Source organism: Camelus ferus, chromosome 12, assembly GCF_009834535.1.
Source record: "Camelus ferus isolate YT-003-E chromosome 12, BCGSAC_Cfer_1.0, whole genome shotgun sequence".
Taxonomy (NCBI): domain Eukaryota; kingdom Metazoa; phylum Chordata; class Mammalia; order Artiodactyla; family Camelidae; genus Camelus; species Camelus ferus.
The window spans coordinates 28,565,999-28,586,722 of record NC_045707.1 but is presented as its reverse complement, the minus strand read 5'-3'; the positions used below and the strand labels follow the sequence as shown (position 1 = coordinate 28,586,722).

The 20,724-nt window shown below is 37.4% G+C and overlaps 1 protein-coding gene across 7 annotated transcripts in view; it reads left to right on the top strand.

The window, feature by feature from the left end:
- Positions 1-15,506, top strand: part of PPHLN1 (periphilin 1) — a 119,342-nt gene extending 103,836 nt beyond the window's left edge. For all 7 annotated transcript variants that reach the window (XM_032493290.1, XM_032493289.1, XM_032493286.1 and 4 more), the window contains one exon: positions 13,111-15,506. In XM_032493290.1, the coding sequence (XP_032349181.1) occupies positions 13,111-13,305 (195 nt within the window). In that variant the 3' untranslated portion in view covers positions 13,306-15,506. The remainder of the gene's footprint in view (positions 1-13,110) is intronic.
- Positions 15,507-20,724: the final 5,218 nt, after the last annotated feature.

Sequence of the window (20,724 nt, the reverse complement as noted above, 5' to 3'; positions counted from 1 at the left end):
GTAAGTAGTTTACAGAACAGTAGTGCTTTTTCCCAGCATCGGGAAGATGGCTGGTCTGACCTGTTTATTTTTTTAAAATTTATCTTACTGGTATCCCTGAAGCTGTATGGAAAAATAACCCAAGTTTCAGATTTCATCAGGGGGAAGACTTGAAGTATTTGACATGAAGCTCACACACAGAAATAATGTCTCATTGTCTCAAGATAGTTAGGAATCATGATCAGATGACCTGCCTTTTGGGTCCCTCCAAGCCACTTTCTTTATACCACTCTTCAAAACCAAGCTAATGGATTTATCTTTGCCAAGGATTTAGTCGGTCATGGCTTTATTTCTGTTTTGGATTTAAATAATTCTTGTGGGTTATAGCAGCAGCATTGTAAGGGGTAAATTAGAAACCGAGGCTGTGAATGTTAATTGTACTTCTTGCAGCTAAACTCCTTCAATCTCTCTGCTTCAATATTTTTGTAAGATGAGAATAGTAATTCCAGAGTACTTAGGAGGATTCCTGGTACCTAAAATAATGTAAAAGCCTGTATGAAAATGTTAGTGACTTAATGTTTCTAATATGCCACTAATTTCTAAATGCTATTCTATTTAAACAAACAAAAAACCCTTTAGAATTGTAATCCATAACCATTTCTGGTCACAGAGACCTTTGCCAAGGATTCCTCCCCATGCTCTTAAAAGTCTTCCTGTGTAGTGAGCCCTTCCTGACGACTCACTGCTTGGGCTCAGTAATTGTTAATACTTTTAGATTCTTAGCCATCCTTCCATATCTTTACAAGGTTAGAGCAACCTTACTGTTGGATTCTCTCCAACTTCGTTTGTGAGAGATGAGCCAGGAGGTAGGGGCGCCGGATGGGTCATGAAGTAGCTAATCTGCTTCCTGCTGAGTCACTCCTGACAGTTTGACCTATCAGAGGGTCACTGGGTGGATGGAGGTTGCTCCTCCTAGATCTCAAACCAATGTAAGATTTTTTACTCATAGAACAGGGGCTGTTGCTAATTATTTACTTTCTTCTAGCCTTATTCAAAAATAAAACATGACCTTTTGTAAAACATGACTTTGTACTTTTCTGATTGATAATGTTAAATCATTTGAGGACTAGACTAACCTCATGAGCAATTTAAAATCTATTCATTTCAAAAAAGACTTATTTGGAAGTAATCATAATTAAAATAAATTTTCTTTTGATAACACTAACTTAAACTGTATGTTAGATTTTTCTTTTGGTTGTATACTCATTAGCTTCATTTAATTTTCAACCAATATAATAATTTCTTTTATAACAAATAGCTATATGTAAAAAAACAGTGTATATACACGTAAGAAATTTTACCTTTTAACTTGATTTTTTTTTTTTTTTTTTTTTTTTTACTCAAGAGAAATATTTTCTAAGTGACAGATACCTTTTAAGGAGCTGACTTGCCATTTTAACCTGTGATCAGTTTCATTGTGATGAATTTTTAGACATTAACTTGGGAAAATGTCTAAATTGAGTATACCCCTCCCTGCCTTTATTGCAGAATTTTTATTGTTTTCAGACATGAAAATATTAAAAGCCACATGACAAATGTCATTTTGCAAGATACTTATTATTAACCATTTTCTCAGCAATTAGAATTTTTAACCTATTTTATAATGTATTTAATTGCTTTTTATCCTATCTTCATTATGACTATTTTTCTTTAGATTAGCCTCTTCGTATATTTTGAATTTCTTTTCTCAAATCAGTAACTGACAATGAACACCAGATTACTTTTCCTGGCCTACTGAATCAGAGTTGAAGGGGATATTGAATAATGAATACATTAGTGTCCTTCTAATTAGCAGTCTTCACTTGGTTCGTTTGTTGTTTGTTGAACATGAAAAAAAATGTCTACAGTGTAATACAAATTATTTTAAGTCCAAGGAGGAATTAAGCCATAGGATCAAACATAAATTATTTAAACTTGTGGTTTAAATACGACTGTCCGTTAGTCATCTTTTCCAAATCTTACCAGGTGTATTCCAAGTTTCATTGTTTTTTAAACATACTGTACTTTTTTGTTTGTAATATTCCAAGATGCCTTGGAATAGCCAACATTCTAAGTGCTTTTGTTATTTTATCTGTTTATTTTATTAACCACTTTTTAAAACTGAACTATAGTTAATTTTCAATGATGTGTTAGTTTCAGTGTACAACAAAGTGATTCTGTTTCAAAAACTGTAGCTGTGGTTTATGTCAAAGAGTGTTCTGCCTATGTTTTCCTCTAGAAGTTTTGTAGTATCTGGTCTTACATTTAGGTCTTTAATCCATTTTGAGTTTATTTTTGTATATGATGTCAGAGAATGTTCTAATTTCACTCTTTTACATTTAGCTATCCAGTTTTCCCAGCACCACTTGTTGAAGAGACTGTCTGTCTGCTCTCCATTGTATATTCTCGCCTCCTAAATGACCATAAGTGTGTGGCTTTACTTCTGGCTTTCTGTCTTGTTCCATTGATCTGTGCCAGTCCATAGATCTGTTTTTGTACCAGGACCATACTGTTTTGATTACTATAGCTTTGTAATATAGGCTGAAGTCAGGGAGCATGATACCTCTACCTCTCTTCTTCTTTCTCAAGATTGTTTTGGATATTTGGGGTCTTCTGTGTCTCCATACAAATTTTAAAAATTTTTGTTCTAGTTCTGTGAAAAATGCCATTGGTAATTTGATAGGACTGCATTAAATCTCAGTGCTTTTTATCTTCCCCTACTCCACCCATTATGATCTTTTCTTTGGAATTATTATAATATTTCATATTTGTCTTATGGCATTTACTGTACAGACACACCTCAATTTTATTGGGCTTCACAACTATTGCTTTTTTTTTAAACTGAAGGTTTGTGCCAACCCTGCATTTAGCAAGTCTTTCTACCAGCACCATTTTTCCAACAGCATTTGTTCACATCATATCTGTGTCACATTTTAGTAATTCTCACAACATTTCAAACTTTTTTATTATATTTGTTATGGTGGTCTGTGATCTTTGATGTTACTATGGCAAAAAAGATTACAACTCATTGAAGGCTCAGATGAGGGTCAGCATTTTTAGCAATAAAATATTTCTGAATTAAAGTATATACATTTTTTAGAGATAATGCTATTATTGCACACATAATAGACTACAGTATAGTGTAAACATAACTTTCATGTGCACTAGGAAACCAAAAAACTCATGTGGTGTGATAGTTGCTTTATTGTGATAGTCTGGAACTAAACCTGCAATATCTCTGAAGCATTCCTGTATTTTACCATGCCTTGTGGTTATCGTAAATGTGTTACTCTTTTTATTAGAATCTAATTTCTTTGGGCAGGGTCTGCTATATCACTGACCAAATCCAGTGTCTTGCACACAGTAGGTGAATTCTAATTGTCTGATAGGTGCAGTTACCTGTCATCTAAATTTATATCTGCATTTACAGATTGATTCATATCTATAATTCTGAACGCACATTGAGAAGATGCAAAGTTCATTACCCAGGGTTCAAGCAAAACAGAGATCCATCTTCATTTGTAAGCTGAGATGACCAGACCCATATACCCATCATTGGGCCTTATTTTGCTTTAGATCTCTTTCCCTTTAGTATTTTTTTATAAAAAATTTCTAACATTAGGAATTACACAGTGCACATCGATGTGCTGAGCACCTAGATTCTCTAATTAACATTTTGTTTTATTTGTTTTGATGTATCCATTCTTCTCTTCATCCATTAATTCATCTTACTTTTTGATGCATGTCAAAGTGTATTGCAAATCTCATTACATTTCACTCCCAAATACTTCCACATGTATGCCATTAAGCAGAGTTAATATTTGTGGCTTCCCCTCACCCACACATTTTAAAGAAATAAAATATTACAGATAAAAGCCCTTCTCAGATCCCTGCTGGCTTCCTCCCTTCTCAGAATTGTCATTCTTACGTATGTTTTGTATTTTTAGTATATATGTATGCATTCCTAAACTAAATGAACTTTAAAAAGCATACATAAATGATGTCTCTAATTTCCTTTGCAACTTTTTCCCCTCAGTATTAATTTGAGGTTTGTCTAGTTCTTGTATTTAATATCAGTGAGACTTGGTTTTGGCATCAATGAATGATTCTATAGACTCTTTGGAATTATTTCATTTATTTTTGTCTATTGAGTGTATTATGATTGAAAGAACCAGTAAGCTGGAAAGGGTAAAAAGAAAACCACTTAGGTATTAATCTTTGGTGGAATCCTATAAATTTATAAATCGATGAGAATTCTACAAACATTGATTGCTAAGGTCTTTTAGCATTTAACCATGTAATCATTGATTTTGGACTGACTTTTTTACATGGCTGTAACACTTGTATCCATACATAGAATGTAGGCGGTTGAGATCTAATCCATGTGTTCATGGTGCATATCTGAGCAACCATCAGTGTACTTTGTAGAAGCTGTGCTTTTAAGAGCCAGTGGGGGCTGTAGCTTTGAGAAGGATGTTTCAAAGATATCTTTTTCTATTAATATAGCACAGGGAGCAACAAGGGTTGTAATAGTTTTGACACCTTCTGTATTACTACAGACCCAAATCAAAGGGTTTAAATGAGTCTCCAGTATTTAATTACCATCAGTATACTGTCACTTTTCCCCCAACCTTATCAACACATTAGACATTATAAGTTTTCTTGTATAGTAAGCCTCAATTGGAGTTATCTTTTTAATTTGCATTTTTATGTGAATTTCATCAAAAAATTGTAGAACGTTTCACAGATAGCAGTTATGTTTCACAGTGCTCCTTTAAAAGTGGTAGGCTTTTATTTCCACTTTAATGGCAAAATAGTTGCAAATATGTGTTAATTAATTTCCAGGTCAACACTTACCACTTTCCTCTTTTTTCAACTCCTCAGTCCTCTATAATAACACTGCTTAATAGAATTTTCTGTGATGACAGAATGTTTTATATTTGTGTTAACCAATATGGAAGCCACAAAAGTGCAGCTGAGGAACTGAATTTTTAACTTACCTAATTAAAATTTAAGTTTAAATAAACCCATATGGCTAGTGGTTACTGTATGGGACGGCACAGCTCTATCATCTCCACCATCCCAGTAAACTACTCTTGGCAGTTAACCAGTTACTCCCTAATTTTCAAGTCCAGTCAATATGTTTTGGTTGTCAGCTTCTTTGATCTTTCTTTCATTGATTTGATTGACTGTATCCTTACCCGACAAACTTTTTCCTTCACCCTCTCTTAGTTCTTAGTTTTCCCGATTGTCTCTTCTGTGACTGATACTATTCTTAAGTGCCTGCTTTTGGCTGTCTTTTGTCTTACGTTACGCAGTCTCTCAGAGTTGACTTTGGCTATTCATTCAACATTGAGTAAGGATCTACTTTATCAGCTACTGGAGCTAGAAAGAATTTACCTCCTTCCTTAAGGAACTCCCATGGCCTCAACTGGCATTAGTGCTAAAAATGATAAGATTTCTCTCTCCATTCCCTCTTTCTTTCTCCTGAAGTCTAGATTCAGTATTCAGCTTCCTTCTGACAGGTGCCTCCGTTACATTTTAGGTACTGAACTTATCTCCCATTCCCAATACTCTCCCTCTTGAAATAAATTAAAAGCCTTCAACCTTTCTTTACATTATCATATCCAATCCATATTGTTTCTTAATTACTCATAAAGCCTCTAATCTCATCTTTATTTAACATACCACATCATGTGCATTGTTCCGGCTGTGAGGAGGAGCCCATAGCATTGGTTCCTAACCATTCTTTCCCTAATACCTCAAAAGGATCTGCTTCTTGCTTGTAGCTTTTTATCCATTTGCTAATTGTTCATTTATAGGTTGAGGTCTAAACATCTTGAAGGAAAGCTTTTCATGATCTCCTTTGAGGGTGAGTATGCTTTAGCTATGCCAAGCCAGTTGAATTTCCCCCAAATGCTAAGTCCTCTTCCTCCTCCACTCTTCTCTAGAGTGAACTCCTCATGTTTAAAGAATCAACTCTTGCAATGGCAAATGTTGCCCCCATTTTGATTTTTTTTTTCAGTGTGTACATGATTAATGTCAGCAGAAAGTAAAGGACAACTTGAGGTAAAACTAAAACCAAAATAAAAGCACTAATGGTAAAACTTTTACTGTAGTCTTCAATGTTAGAAATATCATTAGATGTTAAGCAAACAAACAAAAGAATCAGTTACAACACAATTTTATAGTACTTCCTTCTCTAGACAAAGCCAGAACAGTTGTTTTTCCTCTTTCCATCATCAGGATCACCATCTTTAACATGTATGAAATGCTTCCTATGTAGCAGGCACTATACCCAGTGCTCTTTATTATCTCGATTCTTACAACAGCACAGTGAGGTCTGTAGGTACTGAAACGAAGGCACAGAGAGTAAGTTTGTTTTCCGCCCCCTTTTTTATTTGTATGATTCTGCTAAATAGTCTACCAAAGTGTCCTGTATCATTTTGCATTCCTACCAGCAATGAATGAGAGTTCCTCTTGCTCCACATTGTCACCATATATTGGAATTGTCATTATTTTGGAGCTTAACAATTCTAACAGGTGTGTAGTGTATCTCATCTCATCTCATTGTTTTAGTTTTCAATACCCTAATATCATGTGATGTTGAGCATCTTTTCATATGCTTATTTGCCATCTGAATGCCTTTGGTGAGATGACTGTTCAGATCTTTTGACCATTTAAAAAACTTCTGTGTTTTGTTCTTTGTTTTTTAGTTTTAAGAATTCTTTGTGTATTTTGGATACCAGTACTTTGTCGGATATATGTTTTGCAAAGATATTCTCCCAATGTGTAGCTTGTCTGTTCATTTTCTGAAGTGTCTTTTGCAGAGCAGATGTTTTTAATTTTAATGAAATCCAATTTAGTGATTTTTTTTTCTTTCTTGTAACATGCTTTTGGTGTTGTTACCTAGACTTTTTTCCTCTGTTATCTTCTAGAAGTACTATAATTTTATATTTTACTTTTAAGTCTATGATCCATATAGTTAATTTTTGTGACAGGTGTAAAATCTCTGTCTAGATTTTGCATATGGATGTCCAGTTCTTCCAGTACCATTTGTTGAAGACTATCCTTTCTTCATTGAATGGCCTTTGCTACTTTGTTAAAGATCAGTTGATTATATTTGTATAAATCTTTTTCTGGGCTCTTTACTCTGTACAACTGATCTCTTTGTTCTTTTGATAGTACCATACAGTCTTGATTACTGTGACTTTATATTAAGTCAAGTAGTGTCAGTTCTCTGACTTTGTTTCTTTTCTTCAGTGCTATGTTGACTATTCTGGGTCTGTTGCCTTTCCATATAAACTTGAGAATCAATTTGTCAATATCCACAAGATTACTTTTTGGGATTTTGATTGTGACTATGTTGAATTTATAGGTCAAGTTGGGAAGAACTGATGTCTGAACAATACTGAGTTTTCCTATCCATGAACATGGTATATGTCTCCATTTACAGACACACCTAGGAGATAGCATGGGTTCAGTTCCAGACCACCGCAATAAAGCAGATATCACAGTAAAGCAAATCACATGAACTTTTTGGTTTCCCAAAGCATATAAAAATCATGTTTATACTACAGTCTATTAAGTGTACAATAGCATTATGTCTAAAAAATGTACATACCTTAATTTAAAAATATTTTATTGCTAAAAAATGCTAACATCATCTGAGCCTTCAGTGAGTCATAATCTTTTTGCTGGTGGAGGATGTAAAATATTGCAAGAATTACCAAAATGTGACACAGAGACACAGAATGAACAAATGCTATTGAAAGATGGTGCCAGTAGACTTGTTCAGTGCAAGGTTGCCATAGTTCATCAATTTGTAAAAAACACAGTATCTGCAATTCTCAATAAAGCAAAGTATGATAAACAAGGTACACCTGTGTATCTTCTTTATTTCACCAGTGTTTTATCATTTTTCTCATAAAGATCTGGTACATGTTTTGTTAGATTTACACTTAATTTTTTTGGTGCTGTGTTGTGTTTTTAATTTCGAATTTCAATGGTTCATTTCTAGTATATAGAAAAGAAACTGACTTTTGCATATTAATACCTTATATCCTGCAACCTTGCTTTCTTTAATCACTTATTAGTTCCACTAATTTTTTGATCAGTTTTGGATTTTCAACACAATCATGTCATCTGCAAACAAAGACAGTTTTATTTCTCCCTTCCTAATTGGTTTACCTTTTCTTTCCTTTTCTTGTCTTATTGCATTAGCTATGTCCAGTACAATGTTGAATAGGAGTGGTAAAAGAAGACATTTTTGTCTTGTTCCCTGTCTTGGGAGGAGAGCATCTACTTTCTCACCATGATGTTAGCAGTAGGGTTATTGTAGATATTCTTTGTCAAGTTGAGGAAGTTCCTCTCTATTTCTAGTTTGCCACAGAGTTTTTGTCATGAATGAGTGTTTCCTTTTTTCAGATACTTTTCTGCATCTATTGATGCGGTCATGTGACTTTTCTTTTCTAGCATACTGATGTGATGGATTACATTAAATGATTTTTCAAATGTTGAGCCAGCCTTGCATGCCTGGAATAAATCCCACCTGGTTGTGATACATAATTCTTTTTATTATATTGTTGGATTTGCTAATATTATTTGAGGATTTTTTGGCATCTCTATTCATGAGAGATATGGGTCTGTAATTTTCCTTCCTTGTGATGTTTTTGTCTGGTATTGGTAATAGGGTAATGCTGACCTCATAGAACAGTAGGAAATGTTCCCTCTGCTTCTCTTTACTAGAAGTGATTGTAGAGAATTGGTATCATTTCTTCCTTAAATGTTTGATAGAATTCACCAGTAAAACAACTTGGGTTTAGTGCTTTCTGTTTTGGAATGTTATCGTTGATTTAATTTCTTTCATAGATATAGTATTTAGGTTATTTATTTTTCCTCATCTGAGTTTTTGTAGACTGTATGTTTCAAGGAATTGGTCCCTTTCATCTAATTTATCAAATTAGCAGGCATAGAGTTATTCATAATATTCCATGAGGTCAGTAGTGGTGACTCCTATTTCAATTGTGATGTTAATAATTTGTGTCTTCTCTCTTTTTTTCTTGGTTAGCCCAGCTAGAGGTTTATCAATTTTATTCATCTTTTCAAATAACCAGCTTTTGTTGATTTTCTAATTTTCTGTTATCAATTGCATTGATTTCTGCTCTAATTTTATTATTTTCTTCTGCTTACTTTGTATTTAATTTGCTCTTTTTCTAGTGTCCTAGCTTGCTATATTATTAATTTTGTCTGTCTTCTTTTCTAACATAGGCATTTAATGCTGTAAATTTCTCTTTGAGCATCTTTTGATAAGTTGTGTTTTCATTTAGTTCAAAATATTTTAAAATTTCCCCTGAGACTTCTTTGATCTCTGTGATATTTAGAAGTATATATTGTTTAATCTCCAGATATTTTGAGATTTTTCTAGGTATCTTTCTCTTGATTTCTAATTAAATTGAACTGTGGTCTGAGAGCATACTTTATATGATTTCTGTTCTTTTAAATTTGCTAAGGTGTCTTTTATGGGCCAGAATGTGGTCTGTCTTGGTGCATGTTCCATGTGAGCTTAAGAAGAACGTGTAAAATCCAAAAGGGGTTTCACCAGGCCCACATCAACGTGTCTGCAGGGCTCTAGGGGAGAATCTCTTTCCTGGCCTTTACCTGTTTCTAGTGGCTGCCTATATTCCTTGGCTGGTAGCTTCTTCCTCCATCTTTGAAGCTAACATACCTTGCGAGGTAGCATATTCACAGGTACCAGGGATTAGTATGTGGACATCTTGGCTGGGGGTGGAGGACATTACTCAGCCTACCTCAGTAGTAGAGCCAGGATTTGAACTCGGTTAAGTCTGTTCTTGAAGCCACTTCTCTACTCTTTCTGGCTTCCCTACCACCTTCCACATCTAAGTGTCTCCTTTATGCTATGTTTTATTGTCTGTGTTTACTTTTTCCACTAGGATGTTACTCTTCAATAGGACACATTGCATTTGAACCAAATGAGTTGAGATAAAGGAGATTAGATGGAATGTTGAGGTATCAACAGTAGAGAGAAATTGTTTTTATTTGATTCAATCACTCAACCTTTTAAGGCTTTGTACATGTCTGACTTTTGCAGTTATCCATTTACCTTCTAATATTAATATAAATTATGAATTAAATGCTGAGATAAGTATATGCATGTATAGCTAAATTTAAGTAGCCTGCTGTGGCCAATGGCTACTGCATTAGAGCACAGCTGTGCAACCTCTGTCTTTCCACCAAACTACTCTTACAAACTGTAACAGATACACTAAAGATGGTTTGTCTGAAATGAAAATTGACTCATTTTGCCTTAATTTTTGGTTTCTCTTTCTGTGGGAACAGAGGTAAGGACTAAAATGATACACATTTTAGAGGAGTTTTGTGTCATTCTAAGCATTTTAGAGAACACACTTGCCACTGAGGAGTTTGTTTTGCCAGATACTCTTCTTCCAGTCACCAGACAGCATAATTAATAGTAAAAAGCCTTGGTAGTTTATTTTATCATATCCCTTTATTCCTAAAAGTACTTTGTGAGAATTTACTATTAACATGGACTACTATGATAAGGGACTGTGTGAAACTGGGTTTGGATAGTGTTTTCATTATGCTGGCAAATTTAACCGTGTTTCTATGCAATTTATGTGACCTCCACCCAGACTTTAACGTTTCCCATTTTGATGAGGTCCAATCAAGGGAAAAAGCAATAACAAAAAAATCTTCCTGTGTGGCCTGTAGATTATCAAATCTGAAGAGTATTAATGCATTTCCAGCTTGGGACCGTAAGCAAACAAACTCTTCTAGCAGATAACTACACCCTTCCTGTTTGGGATTGAGTTTACTGTGGAACAGATTTCGGAAATATATCTCTGACTGTTGTGAATTTTATTTATAAAATGTTGGAGGGTGAGGTTCTTCCTTTAACAAAAAACTATTTCCTGTCTAATGCCCAGCCAGTGCATTTTAAGCAGTCTTTTAAAGAAAATTCACCCTATAGTAGAGAATTACGTTGCTTTGGGCTGTTCTGGTTGTTCTTTTCAACTAATGTACAACGTTTTTTCTATTTCAGTGAATACTTCAAAAAGGACTTAGAATTGAAAAATAAAATACAACCTTTTGAAGCTTGTATTATCTTGTCTCCAGAGGGACAGTAGTTTACAGTTTACATAAATGTATGGACACATTTTAATATGATTTTACTTTTGAAATGCAAATCTGTAGCACATTTATGTTCTGTAAATATGCTAAATGAATAGTTGCAGTTTAGGTAAAACGGCAGATTTACATTAAAGGATTTGCAGCTTAATTCACAGTGTAACCTTACCCTCCCCTAGTGCATCTGCTATAGAGAAGCCTATAAAATTTAGGCCACCCACAGGGTGGTCTGCTGAGGCCTGGGGTTGGTGTTAGAATGCTGTTACTATGTGGGCTGGCTGGTTTGGTACGGAATTTACCTGCACTAAGACTGAAACCTCGTGGTTCTGACTTTCCCCCATGGGGACTGCATTGGCTTGACTTAGGTGCTCTGTGTTTGTTAGACCGTTACTGAGCTCTTTCACCTTGACATTCTATGTTGTATTAAGTGGACGGTGCACTGTTCCCTAAGCTGGTTTATTAGAGTAGTTAGTATATCAATTCTGGGTCATGTAAACCTTAAGATAAACTGGAATAAATGGTTTGTTTAAATCGTTGAATCAAACTTAATGGTTATAATGGTTATTATAAGTAAATTTCATCACTGTTTAGAAAAATCATGTGTGTGTGTGTGTGTGTGTGAGTGCTGAGATGGAGAAGGCAGCTGAGGGTTTTATATATCCTAATTTCTGGGTCATTTGAGGAACTTACCCTTTTAATGTCTTTGGGGCTTGTGAATGGTTTTCAAGAGCAAGGAAATGAATTTAGTGTAATTTAGCAATCTAGTACTGAAAGTCAGAAATAGATATTCTTCATTAAGTAGCTATTTTAAGGGATTAAAAAATATTGCAGACATTTAAAAAAAATAGCAGCAACCACTACAATAACTAGCAGTGAGCATTTGAGAAATAACAACTATCATTAAGTGAAGCAGTGTCTTAAATGACTTCTTTCTAACATTTTAAAAAATGAACAAAATCCTTTTTCAGAGAAGAAACACGTCATGTTTCTGATAAATTTAGAAAAATTAAAATTAATATAACAGTTCTTTTAAATCAGGTAATTTGTATTTCACTTAATTTTCATGGAGACTTAACTGTAATTTTTCCTTAAATCTGTGAATTACAGAGTATGAAAAATAGCATAGAAATCTAAAAGGCATTTTGTGATTGTAAACTAAGGAAATTACATTTAGTTGTAGAGAAAATTTAGCAGTTTTTTTGGACAGGAAATAATATCTATTTGCCACTGATAAAAATTAAATATACATATTGAAGTAAAATATGTACATTGTGATGGAAAATATATATACATATGCAAGTATGTATGTGTCTATGTATACATGTGTGTGCACACACGCATGCATGAATGTGTGTGTGTCACATACTGTTTTGATCTTAACTCTGTCTTGGTGACCTTAAACTATGGTTAAATATTTATAACTTGAAAAGTTTTTTTTCAGATGAATTCTTTCAGCCTTCTTGTAGTTGTTTGTTGTATACTAAACAAAATTTTGAATTTGTCATCTGGTCACGAGTCAAACAAATAATCTAAAGTTAGGGGCTCAGAAACTTATTTCTTCCAAACAGGTAAATGAATAAAGCCATCAACATGCCTAACATAGCTAGCATTCACTCTAGTTCTTCTCACCTCTAGTCTGACGTCCTGTTAGCAGACTGCCTTATGCTTGACAAATGCCATGCCTGACTTCTGTAATCAGTGATGTGGTAGATCAGTGTTTTCCACTCATTCAACTTATCAGCAAATCTGAGAGAGAGGTTTAAATGGCCTTTGGCAGTAGTGTATACCCAGAGCTCAGAGAGGTTCAGCCGTATTATTGTGTCTCCCTTTCAGATGTTAGCAGCATAATTCTGCCAACTAAATCAGCTCATTTGACTAATTATTTTCATTCTTAGCTAACCACACTGTTTTTCATCTTTCCAGGTTTACCGACAAGACTGTGAAACTTTTGGGATGGTTGTAAAAATGCTGATTGAAAAAGATCCTTCATTAGAAAAGTCTATACAGTTCGCATTGAGACAGAATTTACATGAAATAGGTGAGCGATGTGTTGAGGAACTCAAGCATTTTATTGCAGAGTATGACACCTCTAGTCAAGATTTTGGAGAGCATTTTTAGAAGATTACTTGCTCAGGCAAAAAAAAAAAAAACAACAAAACGCATTTCTAGATTTTTTTTTTCCTGGATTGTGTAAATCCTTAATATATGGAATTTTTGTGATGAAGAGAAATACTTTATGATAGTTGACCATATTTCCAATATCAAATAAACATTTAAATAGTCTAAGATATTTTAATTAGAATTTTTTTATCAACATGTAGAGCCTCCTAATCCATCCTTTTTTTTTTTTTTTCCTCCTCATAAAATGATGGGTCAATTAATTTTTCAAGCTTTCTTGAAAAAGCAGTCCTGGAGAGCAGCTTCTGTATTTACTCATGCTCTGTAGTCTTCCGTAGTGTGCGATCGTTTGGTCACACTAGTGTAATTTATAGGTTAGAGATCATTCCACTTAAACATTCATGGTCTTTTTGCAGTTCATAGTCAGTGGTACCATGTGAAAATGTTAGAATTCTGAGTTGTGATTTTATTGACTTGTTGCTTGCTTATCTTAGGCTTTGGAACTTTTCATGTGTTTAAGTATATTATCCAAATACACTGAATACTTTGGTATCTTAGGGAATATTTGCTTTCGGATATTCTCATTGTGATAAAATACAGCACTTAAATCTCTAAAAGACACCTCATAATAAAATCCTGTTTCCACATGAATGAACTCAATGTATTCTATTCAAATAATCCTGGAACTCCTGACTCCTCTAGTCTCACTGATGTGTGAGTCTTAAACAGTATCATATATAAGACTAAGAGAAGGTGCAACTTGAGGTGAAAGATGAGGGCTGTTTTAAAGCTGAGATTTCTTTAAAAATTTCTAACCAGAAGAGAAAAATTGAGAATATGAAGGAGTGGTGGAGTTTCACTTTTTCCATAGGCCCATAGTCCCCATCTCAAGAAAGAAGGTGACTGATAACATACCCATGATGAAACCACTTACAGATTATGCCTTTGTTAACCTCTGTAATCTAACAAACTCTTTGTTCTGCTGCCCCGTTTAGGGGTTCATAACCCTCTAAAAGTGTTCTTGAAAGAAGCGAAGCAGAGTAGGCAGTAAGCCTAGCGAGCCTACACTTCACCACGCAGGCTGTGTAAACAGCCCTTCGTGGGCGAGCCATCCAAATCATGGGTTCGGTAAGAATCTAACTGGGACGATGAGGATTTTCCACTCATTTCCTGCTCACTTCCAGCTGCCCAGTGGCAGCTAGCCAAAGTATGTGATCTCGTGGCATGGGTTAGGATACCTTTAAAAATCATGTTTGTTATTCCTACCCAATTTCATTATCCTCCCATCCGCTTTCCATTTCCACTCCCTTCTCACTGGAATTCTGGCATTATTTTTAGGGGCCTCTATTGATTATATCTAAAGAGCTACCCTAGAGTAGACAAAAAATTATATTAAAAGTGGAAATAGTATAAATACTTTTAGTGGATCCTATAATGGGTGCCTCAAAATATGTATTATGCCCTCCCACAAATTAAAAAACTAACTGAAGGCAACAATTAATTTTCTAAAGTTTCCTATATGAGACCACCTTGAATTGAGATGCTATACGTAAGTCAAAACTAAACGTTGTGTGTCATCTTTGTCATTCTTCCCTAATGTGAACAGTGCTTTTATCTGTTAATTTGTTACCCACTTTAGAAAGTGCAGACCTTGTTTCTCCCCTGCCCCCATGTTTTTCTTCTGAGATATTCTGATTCCAGGATTCATTTCCTTAAGTCAGGATGTCACAAGTTTAAAAATAAAACTTGAGACTCAACTACCTTGAGGCAAAGGAGTTGTTTACTTTGTTGAAATTCATTAAGCTAAAGGTGCATTTAAATGTAGGTTCAACAGATAATTTCTTCTTTTCCCCTTTCCCCAAATTACATTCAACATTTAAAGCTGTTTATAGCTTGCCATCAGCATTATTCTGGTAGGCTTGTCAGTGTTAAATCTGTCTGTTTTATTTTTAAAGCTTTTTAAAGTCTAATTTTAGGATAGATGAATTCAGATATGTACCAGAGTGTGTATGCTACAAAATGTTCTTGATTAAAGAAATTTGTTTGTAAATTATCCATTATTTTTGAGTATGCCCAGTTGATGTGGTAAAATTTTCATTGTCTTACCATAAAGCCTTGATGATCAACAGAGGGAAAGCAGATATTGTAAAGTTTTTTTGTGAATTTTAAAAGTGCAAAATAAAGCAATCAGGTTTAAATAATTAGATTGTCTTTTTTTTTTCTTTAACAGATTTAATATGTTTTGCTGAAACGTTGATTTTTATTACTCTGTACAGCAAGATTACTCGTTAGTGTTCCGTTTACCTACTCGCAACAGGATGGAGGACGTTTGAGCACTGAGAGACTGTTAACTTTGGTGACTTGGGGAGTCTCCCTCTCTTGAGAAAGCAGTTAAATGAGATAAGATTGAGCACAGGGTCATGCTCAGTAATTGTGTAATTATGAATCTGAGTTTCAGAGAATCACAGGATTAAAATCTGACATCTTTATAGTATCCTCTGGAGGACAAGAACCACGTTGTCTCTGTGACCCTGGTTCGCAGCGTAGTTTGGAACGTTGTAGGTCCTCATATTTTTTTGACACAAAGGAAGTGACATTCGACCCCTGGGTCTTGGAGGAATAGGACTTATCCAGGGAGAGAAGGGGAAGAAGGAGGAGGGCCTGGCACAGGGAAAGGTACGGGGCCTGTGTGACTGAAGTCGCTTGGGGAAGACAGTAGGGGACGAAGGTAGGAAAAGGTAGGTTGAGAGCAGGTGAAGGATTTTGAATCCTTTCTCTCCTACTGAAGAATAAGATTTTTAAATCATTACCTTTATATTTATTCCTGCCCAAAATGTTGATTTCTCACACCCCCTCAGCCCTGAGCCATTCACAGACCCAGAACCTCATGAAGAGGGGGAGGCCAGATCCCTTTACGAGAGGATTCTGCTACCCTGCCGAATGCTGTCTAGAGGTTCCAGCTTCATTTCCAGCGCTCCTACAAGGGACCCTAAACTCCAAGGAAAGCTCTTGTGGTTCTTTGGCAGCAACTTTGGAGACAGTAATCTGGTTGTCCCTGAAGTATTCCTGGTGGACAGTATTCAGTATTCAGTGTCGTGGGCCACCAGCCACCCAGGTGGCTTTCCATCTGTACCACTGCTCAGGCTGGCAGCTGGAGCTCCCGTGAGCAATGGCCACACTCTGCTTGTCAGACAGAGGCTTGTGGGTAAGTGCGGTACATTTACCTTCTTCCTCCTAGTTCTTGAGAGCACTGAGGTTACCCATTCAATGAAAAAGAAAAAAGTGGCAGGGTGGGAGGGCAGCTGGTAACTAAGGTGGTTGGCAGAACCTGTTCTCCCCCTTTTCCATGGTAATGGAATTGAAACTGAGTCACGTGCCTGTCTCATTAGGACTACTTGTCACCAGTGTGATCAAGTGACTAAGTCCTCCCCTGAGGAGAAGTGCTGCTACTTCTGGTCTGGGACCCTTCAGACAGTGGGTGGTACCCCCTTCATGCTCTCTTTTATCCCTCCCCCAAAGTAGTAGCCATAGCAACCCAGCCTCCACATGTTGCAGAGCCATGAGATGGAAGGTGCCGGGATCCCTGCGTGACCGCGTGGAGGGCTGAACTGCTACGTGAGAGAGGACTCGATGTCTTTCTTGTTTAAGGGCACTTCCTTGGTTTCTGGTTAGCAGCTCGCCTTGTGCTCAAATTCATCCAAATTACATTTCAGGGTTCGTGTCACTGAAGTTGGCCTCCAGCAGGCTGCTCTAGCTGTGCATTTCCATTGTAATAGTTGATCTTGGAGCAATGGGGACTGATTATATAAAAGGCCTTTCCAGTCTACTGAGTTTATTTCAAGTTGTATTTAAAATGCCCCTTGATGACAAATAGTTAAAGCTGCACACACACTTGTATAGCAGTAGAGACAGCCTGATTTTTACAACATGTTGTTTTTCGAGCTCTGCTCCCATAGATGAATGGTGTTCTAATGTTAGATCATTACCGTTGAAATTGTGTAAGGCTTTTTTGTGTTTAATTTTTTTTTTACCAAGGTAACCTTGGTTTATATGTGTACAACCTTACATTTCTACTTCTGTGTACTGTACAGTGTGCTCACCACCAAAAATTTAGTTTCCATCCATCATCAGACAGTTGATCCCCTTTACCCACTTCACCCTCCCCATCTAGTAACCACTACTCTGTTCTCTGTATCTACATGTTTTTTCTTGTTTGGCTTGCTCATTGTTGGGTTTTGTTTGTTTTTTGTATTCCACATATCATACGATATTTGTCTTTCTCCATCTGACTTACACACTTAGCATAATACCCTTAAAGTCCATCCATGTTGTTGCAGATGGCAAGATTTCTTTTTCATGGCTGAGTAATGTTCCATTGTATTTCTGTGCCACATCTTTATCCATTCATTGGTTGATGGGCATTTAGGTTGTTTCCGTATCTTGGCTAAATGATGCCTTGATGAACGTAGTGGTGCATATATCTTTTCAAATTAGTGTTTTCATAGGCATTGGATATATATACCCAAAAGGGGGATAGCTGGATCATATAGTAGTTCTATTCTTAATTTTTTTGAGGACTCTCCATACTGTTTCCCATACTGGCTGCACCAATTTATATTCCCACCAGTAGTGTATGAGGGTTGCCTTTTCTCCACATCCTAGCCAACACTTGTTTAAAATCATACAAGGTTTTAAACCTTTTTCCATTTGTGTGTGTGTGAAAAGTTTGGGGTTTATGGAAATATCAACATTTGAGGACATGTAAGATAGAAAATGACCACAACATACACAGACACTTGCGGCAAGAGGACATCTGAGGCACTTACCCGCTGCCTAGGCTACCACTGTGCCATCACGGTTTCCTGGTTAGACAGAACGCTTGTCAGATGGGGACAGGGAGGACAGAGCTGCCCTGGTTGACTGGCCACGTGGCGTTCAGGACTGCGCCATCAGGGACAGTGTCTCTTGGCCCAGGGCCCTGTTCCCAGGGGCTCCTGGTGCCCCCACTGACAGGCTTTGTGGTCGAGACCCTGCTGTCACCCTTGAGGGCAGTGAGGGTTCACTGAGAAGGTGAGGCTAGGCCAGCTGCCTGGGGGAAGGGAGAGGATCCAATGACCAAAAAGACACAGTGTGCTGCTCCCCTATCCTTCGAAGAATTCATCCTTCAGGTCCAAAGCCCCGAGAAAGGCATACTGGCCAAATGCGATGCCTTCAAGTGGTCCCAGCACCAGCCAACGGGCGTGCCCACGTCCTGTGCTTGTCCCAGGCTTCTGAGGCCAGAAAGGGTCAGCCCCCGGTGGATGGGACTGTGTGTGGTAGGGAGGAGGGGTGGTCAGAGTGTGGTGTGGAGGGCCGGGGGAGGGAATAGGGAAGAGCTCACCAGGCTGAGGTAGATTTTGTACATTTGGTTTCCGTTTCCTTTCCTAGACAGGACTGAACGTTCGCCATGTTGTGGGCTCGGCCTTCCACCGCCACAGCCCAGCATCCCCGTGGGTGGGGCTCTCCTGAACACTGCAGGGCTACTCAGCCGCGGGGTGAGCCTTGTGTGACGGTCACCCTTTCTTTCCAACGCAGGAGCAGCCCGGTCCACCGCAGGGGCCAGGAGGAGAGGGGCAGCTTTCTCATCTCATTCCCTGGGGCAGCTCTGCGAAGCCCACGGCCTCCGTGGCCGCGCCTGTCCTGAGGTGGGGATGTGTGTAGGGAAGACGGCCTGCCTCCTCCTGTAAGTGAGGGGTGGGGGTGTGGGACTAGTCCTGCTTGTAAAGGAACTCCCCATCTTTAAAAACTTTGTATTCGGCTACTTCTGTAGGGTAGAATCTGGTGTACCGCATTGGAAGCAGCTTAAAATGCATTTCAGGTTTAATATACTAAATATAGGATTTGAGGCACCCCATGTTTTTCATTTACTTCACTATCTGAGCAAGGTTAGAACGACCATTCTAGTGTTTTCAGAGTCACACTTTCATATGTAATTAAGCCAACAAGTATTTTTAATCTCACCTTACAGTTAAGGACAGAAACTGTAACTTGCCTAAGGTCATACAGCTGGAAGGGGCAGAGCCAGGGTTTGACTCAAATCTTTCAACTCTGAACTCAGTGTTCTTGGAAGAAGTGGAAGTTTGGTGGTCATTCAGTATTAGGTTCAAATGCTGACTCCAGGACACACTAGCTGTCGGCATGTGCAGTTAATGTGTAATATAATTGTAATGGATAATGTATAAAAATAACTACAAAAAACTCTGGATAGAATTCAAGTCCTAGCTCAGTAGATTTTTCCCATTTTTCCTTTATCCTCAGTCACTCCTACCTTCCACGTTGGTTTCTATGACTTCTGCTTTGGCATTATTTTAGAAAAGAGCCTTGAGGTTCCTAAGAGGTGGCTGTCAAGGGGCAGGTAGCATGTAGGGTTACTCTTTGGCTGTGGTACCTGGACCCAGGATGGAGTTTGAGAAGACCCATTTAAGTGGAATGAACCTGGTAATTCAACTATCCTACCTAGGAACCAAGATTAATTAAACATAGTTAACACCTTTTCAGCTTTGCTTACAACGTGTTCAGAGATTCCAGACTAAGACTGCTGCCAATAGTAATGTAGAAAAAAAATCTTACTTTTCATCCTGGTGACCAGGGAGAAATAACATGAGGGAAGGAAATACCTTGTCTTCCACATACTCTGTGCAACCTCCAGACTGTCCACTTAAAGGACACAGCCAGCTTGAAGCACATGCACTGCCAGGGAGATACCATCTCCATACTTCTTTTTCATGATTTAATTTAATCTCTTGCCCACCCAGAGTCCCAAGCATCAATATAAAAAAAACCCCAAAAAACCCTCTTTCAAGTACCCAGCTCCCATGACCCATGGTCTCTGGAAGGCTCATGCTTTCAGAACCCCTTGCCGAACATGTTGGTAAAATGAGTCAGAAAAGGGAAACACCACTTCATGCTGAGTGGGCAGGCTTTTCTGTTGGATAACCGGGTGAATTCAGTTCAGTCTCCACAGAAGTGGGCGGGAAGGAAACCTTTGAGACGGTCGAGCACTCTTGTTTTACATAAGTGGAAACTGGGTCAGAACACGTAACCTGCTTGAGTTAATGAGCGAGGTGAGTCTCCTGACCCAGATGTCCTGACTCCGGGGTCCAGTGTGCTTTCCACCACTCCGAGATCAGCTTTGTGGTAGCTCTGTATCAGACTAGTCATCCTCTTTTCCAACAGCAGTTGCTTGGCCCATTTACCGAAAAACACTAAAACAAGCATTTAAGAGAACTAGTTTTGTATTCTTAATGGTACAGTTTATGTTATCTGGGATCACATGCTTCTAGAAACGGGCTACAAGTCACCTCTGAGCTGGGTCTGTTCAAAAAGAGTAATTTTTTTTTTTTTATGATTTGGTCTCATCCTATGACCAAGTCTGCACAT